We start from the raw sequence: 9,349 nt of genomic DNA, 5'->3' as shown, positions 1-9,349 counted from the left end.
AGTCATCCACCCTGGTTGCCAATATCAGCTTGCAGGGACTCGTAGCTTTCCTTAACGTAGAGAGCTACAGCCCCGCCCCTTTTATCTACTCAGTCCCTCCTGTACAGGGCATAGCCATCTATACCCAAGGTCCAGTCATGAGTAGACTTTAATAAATACTTATTAAAGTATGTAGCCATTTCTGTCATGCATATATCCGTGTAAAAGGTGCAATCTCTGTCTCTCTCTTTTAAAGCAAAACCCAGTAAATTTGGAGGCAGAGATGATGGTACTAATTTTAAGGCAGCATTGCTCTCGGGTCCACCAGGTGTTGGCAAAACTACTACAGCTGCTTTAGTTTGTGAGGTGAGTCCTTATTCACAATTGCTCTTGGGGAAAGATACAAGTGTCAAGTATTTGTTTTGATCGTAGGATTGGATATGTGTAGGTGGGGCATTTTTGGGCCTCTGCTTGGGTGTACAGGGAAGGGAGTTCAGTTCAGAACTAGTATAGATGATGATGCATGCTTGGATAATTGCAGGGGTGTGGTATAAGCACAGGGGAATGTGCATCTGTTTGCCATTCTATTTGCTGACAGGAAAGCACATTCACTGAGCATTTGATTTTTCTAAAACTCTTGGGACTGGCTTTATTCTACTTCTGTTGAAGCCTAGAGAAATTTTACATTGACTCAGTAGGAGCAGAGTTTAAGCTATCATTGCATACTGATACATTGGAATCAGTGATATGCATATTTTTCCTGTTCTTTCTATATCTTTTCACTTCCTCATTTGTACGCTTCTAGGTGAATGGTTAGGGACTGAAGAAGCTGTCAGGTGTATGTTTGCAGTATTTGCAGAGTCCTGAAAATTACTGTAGAACAACTCATGGACCAAAGTGTTCCTCACCGTGATCAATCCCCATGGGCCACTGAAGGCAATTGGGAGTTGCAAGGGTTTGAGAATGGTAGTACAGTTGTCAAGTAAAGAAACAGAAAAACTGTAAAAATATTTATTGAAACATAGCCTAATTTATTACAGTGTATTTATGGAGTCAAAGGGTAAAATTGGTACGAAAAGCAAAAATATTTAGAATTTTGAATATGGGATCACTAACTTGAAAAGGTTGCAGGAGACACTGATCTGATCTAATTTTGTGGTGGGAGAAAATTTCACAGTTCTTAGTGCAGTAGTTCAGAAATATTTGTGAGTCAAGTGTGGCTTTTCAGACAGGCCTAAGGGAGTTTAGTGTCCCAAGGAATTCAGCACAGACCTCCCTTATGGCTCTTTGGAAAACCTGACCTAAAACTTTTGCTGTAGCTGCTGTTTGAGATGCATGCCATGTACCTGCACAGCACTATGCAATGCTCTGTAGACATACCTGAGTCAGCTCTGAGCAAGTCTGGGTACTGAGATTCTAGCACTAATCTCTATGGGCTAATTAGCCCTGCATAGCACCAGCCTCTGGATTTGTACACTATTGCTGCTGTTCTGCTTCTGGGCCCTAGTTAATTTGTTTGGAACTGACTGGTATTTTCATGTGGCACTGCATTGCTCCAGGTAGATTTACCCATGTTACGTTAACTGATGCAGTATTCTTCCTGTGCAGCTTCAGTAGCCTCTATGGTTTAGTCCAGGCCCCCAACTTCATAAAAACTGAAAGAAGGCAGACACAGCCCCAGATCTGTGGAACTGTGGAAGCAATTCACTGAATCAGCAGTTGATTTTTTTCTCTTTTGGGGCTTTGTAGCAACTCTCTGTATTTAGTGATTGACACATTTTTAGGATGTAAGTGAACAGAGGGACTAAAAAGGGAATCACACTACAAGTGAGAACTGAAAATGAGAGTTGTGTGGAAACTCTGCTCATGATTTTAGTTGATACTTGTGGTGATCTTCTCTTTGTTTGCAACTTAGAATTTCTGATTCTTTTATTATTGTTCTGATTGGGATTAGGAATTGGGCTACAGCTATGTGGAGCTGAATGCCAGTGACACTCGTAGCAAGAACAGTTTGAAAGAAGTGGTGGCTGAATCTCTAAACAACACCAGCATCAAAGACTTCTGTTCCGGTATGGATTACTTCAAGTATTTTTGTTTAGTTACGAGTCGGTTTTATGAAGTGTTGAGTGTACTTCGTGGCTGGCAGAACTGGGCTCAAGCAGCGGTATTTAGAAGAAGGCATCACGTATCACAATTAAGTAAACCAGAGCAGTGCCCTATTTTGGGAACACATTCTTAAGCTACAGAAATCATATAAACTGTTAAGGAAATATGTAGTCATAGATTGCATATAGAAGTAGGGCTGGAAGGGACATCCAGATGTCATCTAGTCCAGTGGTTTTAAAACTTTGTCATTTGTGGACCCCTAAAAAAATTTGAGTGAAGGTGTGGACCCCTTTGATTTGTAAGTGTGGGTACTCACATACTTTTGATTGATTGTAGTCATCTTTCATGGGCCCCATAGACATGGTCTCCCAACCCCCAGAGGTCTGTGAACCACAGGTTGAAAAACACTCATCTAGTCTGAGGCAGGGTCATCCCTGTCCAAGCCATCTCATATAACTATAATCTAAACTCTACATAAGACTACCATCAACCATGACGCAACAAAAACCTAACACCATAACCTGCCATAGGGTAAAGCAGGGAAATGATGGCAGCCAATGGCCTGCTTCTATAAAATGTTATCAATACATGCTCAAAAGATCCTGAGTAGAGGGCCATGTCCCCCTTTCAGAGGAAGGCAAATACCCCCACTGTCCATATCAGTCTGACTGTGGGGTAACATTTCTTCCTGACTCCAGTTGTGGTGATTGGTCTGACTCTGAGTGGAGCGACAAGACTCTCTAGCCTGGAACCTCCAGCTTTGCTCCTAGCAGGAAGATTGGCTCCACTCCCTGAGACTAGGAACAGAATGGAGCAGCAGCTGCTTCCTGCTCGCTGTGTAGACTCGGGGAAGGGCTTGGGGCTCACTTCTCCCCTCCCTTTCCACACTAGTCTGGGAAGAGAAAGAAGCAGCAAGGCAAAACCCCCATTCTCTTCCCCAAGCTGAGCAGTGTCTAGTTTGGGGAAGAGGCAGGGAGTCGTGGCAGATGCTTGCCTCAGTGCTTGGCCAGCAAGACTTTGGCTTTGCCCCAGTGCTCCCTCCACTCTGCTTCTGGAGGTTGGAAGGCTGGTCCCCTCCCATTCTCCAACACCTGAGTCTGGGGAAGGCATAGGGAGTCTTCCTACTGCTCTACTGGGTAGTGGAACACAAGTACTGTTTTCCTTGGTCTCGGGAGAGAAGGCATTGCAGGCTGAACCCTCTCTTGGCTTCCACTCTTCAAAAGATTTCTACTGGTGGAAATTTCTGAGAATTTTCTACTGGTAGAAATGAACATCTGTTTGTAGCCTGAACTGTAGAGCACTCTGAATATATAATCTGGTGAGTCAGTGTATTTCCCTTGCATTTTCACTTGTCTTAATTCATTCCTTAGGAACTTCCCCTTCAGTTAGCACAAAGCATGTACTGATCATGGATGAGGTGGATGGAATGGCAGGCAATGAAGACCGAGGAGGAATACAGGTGAAGCTGCTTTGAAGAGTATAAGAAATGCCATGTGGGGTTAGCCCAATGGTCTGTCTAGCCCAGTAACGTGTCTCTGACAGTGGCAAGTGTGGATACTTTTGCTTAATTGGTATAACTATTTTGTGCATGTAGATTTTGTTATATTGATGATTAAAAGCTCTTTGTAAAAGTGAATTTTTTACAGCCAGAAACAGCTGCTTGGACTGACTGGGTTGTAAGGCAGTAGAAATTATTTAACATGTTAATAGAGTGAGTGACAAACCAAACAAATAAGATATAAAGAACAAGCTCATATGAAAAATTAACATAGCTCCGTTGTTTGGGATTGGGCTAGATGACCTTCTGAGGTTCCTTCCAACCCAAATTTTCTATGATTACATGGATTATAAAATACAGTGATTACAATAAGGTTATGCTGATTTATAACAGGTTTAGGATTTGTCCTGTGCCATTTGACTATGTGCCATTTAATATAACACATTCTGATAATTTTTGCTGTCTATGCTGTGAGATATTAACAGTTTTGCTGTGTGTTTGTTTAAATTGCAGGAGTTAATTGGATTGATCAGGCTTACAAAGATTCCTATCATCTGCATGTGTAATGATCGGAACCATCCCAAAATTCGTTCTCTGGTCCATTATTGTTTTGATCTTCGTTTTCAGAGACCTCGGGTAGAACAGATTAAGGTAGGGGGCAGGTGGATTGCTGTTTTGGGTTTCATGGAATGCAGACAGCTCTCTGAGGAATTTTCTTTTAATTGATGGAACTCTTAGAGCAGCGGGTATCGTCATTAATATACTGGAAGGTTAAAAACTGGATCATCTTGACAATACTTTAAAATATCTTGGATGGCAGGGGTATGGCCCACAGAGCCCTACGATCTGAGAGTTGTGGAATGGCCTTGTGTGCTTCATGCAGCATGTTTCAACCCTTGCCTCAGGCTCCACATGCAGCATGTGGAACTGGTCTGGCATGTGCTGGGTGCAGGCACATGGCACTGGAGCCAGTGCACACGGTGCACAGGGCTGTTCTGGGATGTACACTGATGGGCACCTGTTCTGTGCACTAAGTCCAATATGTGGGCTAGTCTGTGGGCCTGATGCAGCCCACAGGCTGGCTCCATACACCTCACATGGCACACATGGCCAGATGAGTTTGATACCTGTTATATGGTCACAGCTTGGATTTTCAAACTGTGTGTGAAGTGGGGCATTGAAGAAAAAAGCTTGATGCGTTTTGTGGGATTTTTTTTTTTTTCAAAAGAACTAAGCAACCAAGAGCACCTGATCTTGGGTTAGCACGTTTTACAATCAGTTTTGGGGCCCAAATAATTTAGACCCATTTAATAACTGTAGTAATACATATAACAGTTACAAAAGATTACAGTCACTTATACCTATGAATCCATGAGGGCTAGTTAAATGATCACACTTCGCCTGAAAACTGAAATCAAATAATTTTGATAGCTTCTAGTGTGGATACTGCCTTTGTAGATTTTAACTTTGTTGTTGTATTTTTTTTTCCAAAAATGTTTGCAGATTACTTTATAGCTGCACTTTCTTTCTAAAGTAGTTTGCTTATTCCAGGGTGCCATGATGTCTGTTGCATATAAAGAAGGTTTAAAGATCCCACCACCTGCGATGAATGAGATAATCATGGCAGCAAATCAGGATATCAGGCAGGTCAGTTATGCACCTGTGGTATTCTGGGCAGTCTGTAGTGCATAAGACCTTGCTTTCAGTGCAGCACAGAAACACTGAGGACTGCACTGAACTCCATAGAGACCAGATTTTTTTTTTCCATTGATGCTTTTCTTCCTGGGAGTGCTCTTAGCTACCTGTAACTTGTCTATCTTGCTTCTTCTTAGGTGTTGCACAATCTTAGTATGTGGTGTGCAAAAGATAAATCGTTGACATATGATAAGGCCAAAGCTGATTCCAGCAAAGCCAAAAAGGACATCAAACTGGTAAGAGGAATGCACTTGTGGGCATAGCTCCTATTGCTTTGTTTTTGCTAAGAGAAGATTCTTAGAAAAATCTTCTAAGCGGTAGAAAAAACATTAGTTGTCAAAATGTGGTGGGGTACTTGCTGCTCAGAGGTGTTTTGAGCCTGTACCTAGAACCACCAAGAGTGTCTAGAGGACACAGTGTTCCTAGAAGACAGCTATAGATCTAATTAATAAATAAATTAGATCTATAGCTAAAATATTTTAAAGAACTAGGTCTTGCAGTGTAGTGATTTAATTCTTTTGCTTGGTCAATTTAATAGTTACTTGTTCTCACAAAGACAGAATCCCTTATCTCCATCTCCCTCACAGGGTTGCTGAGACAGAATCTGTGAAGCACTTTCATATCCATAACTAGAAAGACTTATAGAAATGCAAAGTTTAAGAAGCATAGATATTGCTGTGAGACATCACCATAGTATTTACCATCCTCATCCACAGGCACCGTAAGTTACAGCTCATGTTGTTGCGTGTTGTTTAGGGGCCCTTTGATGTCGTCCGGAAGGTGTTTGCGACTGGTGAGGAGACTGCTCATATGTCTCTTATAGACAAATCGGACCTTTTCTTCCATGACTACTCTCTAGCACCTCTCTTTGTTCAGGAAAATTATGTACATGTGAAGCCTGTCGCTGCTGGGTGAGTTACTCCTTTTCCCAAATAGTAGAGCATTTGGTGTCTGTGATGTTAGAAAACAAAAACTCCTTGGGTGTTCCTGGAGTAGTAATACTGAATAACTGCTTTTATTTTCCAGAAATAACTTGAAAAAGCACTTGATGCTGCTGAGCAGAGCAGCAGATAGCATCTGTGATGGTGATCTCGTTGACACTCAGATTCGCAGGAAGCAGAACTGGAGCCTTCTTCCTACGCAGGTAAACACTTGCCATTCATTTTCAACACACAAGTTCAGATTTTTAAGCACCAGCTCACCTCCTTGAAATTACTGTCCTGGTTTGGTAGTTTTCAAACTTCCTAAGCTCATGGAACCCCTTCATATCACTTCTTTTGCCATGGAACTCCTACCCCTATCCTGTGAGCTGACGCAGAGCAGGAGACCCAGCTCAGCAGTGGTGTCTCACCACCTCTCAGTTCACTCTCCTATTACCCATGATGACCTGTTGTGGAAGCCCAGAGTTCTGTGAAACACAGTTTGAAACCCACTGTCCTGGTTTATTGAAGAAATTAGATTGTGGAACTTGTGTTCTTCTGTTCAGGCAGCCTGGGAGATTCAGCCACATTGACTGGAGCAGTAACCTGTGTGAATCTTGGTGAAACTGTATGTTCATGTAATAATGCAGTATGTTCTAAACTTTCAAAAGCCCAAACCCCTTTTCAGGAAATTGAAATGGAACCTATGTTTCCTTTAACACTCATACTTTTAAGAACCTATCCATCTTAATATATATGTTATCTGCATGTCTCCACTTCTCTTTTCTGGGCTTACTGTTCATTCCCCCTACATATTCTGGGAGATCCCTTGAGAGAGCTCTTCATAATTGTACTTGTCTCCTTTCACTGTTTTTTGCTAAGCAATGAAATGTAACAATGTTGATGCTTTAAAATCTGCACTGGTTGCACTTGCCTTGGATTTTAAGTTTTTCTTTGCAATCATAGTAACTAGAAATTTATTATACAGTGAAAGCTAAAAATGTTGGTCTGGTCTTGCCCTCTTGGTTAGACTTTGGCAAGAGACTTAGGAATGTAGGACTGGAAGGGCTTCTTTCATCATGTGGTGCAGTCCTGTGCATTTGTAGTCACGTACATTATCCTAAAATGCCCATGGAAACATCTGTTTTGACCTCCCCCACTCGTGTTCCTTGAACACCACAGTTCCAAAGTACCCATTAAAACACCTACAGTGTGTGATATAGGAATAGAGCCAGAAAGACATGGGTGCCACCAGTCCAGAATGTTAAGTAAAATGTGTTCAGAGGATCCTAGGAAGAGAACCAGGTCCTGCAATATTGAGAAAAAAACAAAAATCCCCAACAGTCCTGCCAGAAAGAATGAGGTTTTTCATTTGTCCTGTTCTTGGACACTATATTCCAGCTATGATCCATTCTTATTCCTGGGACTGAAAACTCCCTGGAAATCTGCAGCCCATGTTCTGGGGTACTTGAGGTGATTGTATCTCTTAAGGTGATCCTTCCTTTTTTTGAGAGAGAGATGGGGGTTAAACTAGTAATTCAGAATTAATTTTCTCAGGACATGGACCATAAAATAATCTTTAGAATAAAAGAACTAGATTTTTCTTTTGATAGATAGATATATGGTGCATTTTATCTTTTCAGTAGTATGTCTACATAGAAATCCATCCAGCTGCTGCCCCCCTTAAGCTTATCCACCTTTCATTTGTTTCTGTTGCTTGCCCTAGCCTAATTTTAACTATATCCATGGACGTGTTTTTCCTGCAAACCTAAGCTTAGGCAATTAGCGCTATTTTCTTAGCCCTATTTATATGTTCACTGTGTTGTGGTATCAGCGTTAAGGTTTCCATTCTGGAAAAGTTTCTAATAGGTTTCACCTTTTTAGGCTATTTATGCCAGTGTTCTTCCGGGAGAGCTGATGAGAGGTTACATGTCCCAGTTTCCTAACTTCCCAAGCTGGCTGGGGAAATTTTCATCTACAGGCAAACATGAGCGTATCATTCAAGAACTGGCAATGCACATGAGTCTCAGGTAATGCTGACATCCTTTTGTACTTTCCAAGTTGCACTGGTATGGCTATTACCTCTGCTGTCTTTTAGCTTTAGGAAACGATTGTAGCTCATTTAGCCATTATACTCTGGAAAAATAATGCACGTGACCTGTTTTCTAACTGCAGTGGGCTGTGGCATTGCCCTCCCTTGCCCGTCAGCTGTGACTACAATCCTGCAATAGGCATTTGTGGTGATTTGGTACTGGTGGCTCCCCACTCTGCTGACTGTTTCATTGTGTGTGCTGTGCACAGCTGGGCCCTGAGTAGCTGACACATCTGGAAATGCTCAGTAACATGGCTTCTCTTTTTCATTTGGCAAAGAACCAACACGTGCAAGAGGACAGTGAACATGGAGTATTTGTCATACTTACGGGACGCAATTGTTAGACCCTTGACAAGTTTAGGAGTAGAAGGTGTGCCAAATGCTGTAACGTTTATGGACTCCTACTGCTTGATGAAAGATGATGTTGAAAATATCATGGAAATAAGTAGCTGGGGAGGCAAACCTAGTCCCTTCTCTAAACTGGATCCCAAGGTAAAATTCAGTATTTTATATCCTTTTGCTTTATAATATAAAAATGCTTGGCTTTATACTGTTTTGAGATGGTTTGGGGGAAACTAAGAAATCGCTGAAGCTGGTACAGTGGCATGATAGACGTTCCACTACCTCCACCTCTAGCATAGGGCACACAACAGAGGCTTGGAGCTGAGGAGGTAGTGCATCCAGCTCTTTACTAATACTGTGAGCACACATAAAAGATTAGGTCCAAGTAATGAGGGGGAGGGCACCTAGTCTCAAAATCTTTCAGGCTGGTAAGACTGAATAGCATGCTGGTTGTAATCATGGTGTTCAGGTGACTTGGCTGTAGGAGACTGAGCTGCCATTATTCAGTGGCATTGGAGCAGTGGTTTTAAGAATGTAGGTGGTACCTAAACTATGAACTTGACGTGGATGACTTTCTCTCTAGGTTCCAGGTAATTTTGAGCATTGAGATATGGGTCTCAAAGATGGTATTCAAATAAATTAAACCCTCAGGCAGCTTAAGTGTTCCATGGTGCGTCTCTGTTTCCCCAGATAGCTGTCTTCTTTTCTGTAGGCATT

At 42.0% G+C, this 9,349-nt stretch overlaps 1 protein-coding gene across 2 annotated transcripts in view; it reads left to right on the top strand.

The window, feature by feature from the left end:
- RFC1 (replication factor C subunit 1) overlaps window positions 1–9,349 on the top strand; it is a 109,881-nt gene that overhangs the window by 98,737 nt on the left and 1,795 nt on the right. For both annotated transcript variants that reach the window (XM_019526100.1, XM_019526101.1), the window contains 10 exons: window positions 236–345; window positions 1,934–2,048; window positions 3,456–3,544; window positions 4,097–4,234; window positions 5,135–5,230; window positions 5,416–5,514; window positions 6,035–6,189; window positions 6,305–6,422; window positions 8,083–8,228; window positions 8,569–8,782. In XM_019526100.1, the coding sequence (XP_019381645.1) occupies window positions 236–345; window positions 1,934–2,048; window positions 3,456–3,544; window positions 4,097–4,234; window positions 5,135–5,230; window positions 5,416–5,514; window positions 6,035–6,189; window positions 6,305–6,422; window positions 8,083–8,228; window positions 8,569–8,782 (1,280 nt within the window). The remainder of the gene's footprint in view (window positions 1–235; window positions 346–1,933; window positions 2,049–3,455; window positions 3,545–4,096; window positions 4,235–5,134; window positions 5,231–5,415; window positions 5,515–6,034; window positions 6,190–6,304; window positions 6,423–8,082; window positions 8,229–8,568; window positions 8,783–9,349) is intronic.

This window comes from Gavialis gangeticus, unplaced genomic scaffold, assembly GCF_001723915.1.
Source record: "Gavialis gangeticus isolate Ggan-Ray unplaced genomic scaffold, GavGan_comp1, whole genome shotgun sequence".
NCBI lineage: Eukaryota > Metazoa > Chordata > Crocodylia > Gavialidae > Gavialis > Gavialis gangeticus.
Note: the sequence above shows the minus strand (reverse complement) of the source record. Positions and strands in the feature narration are given on the sequence as shown.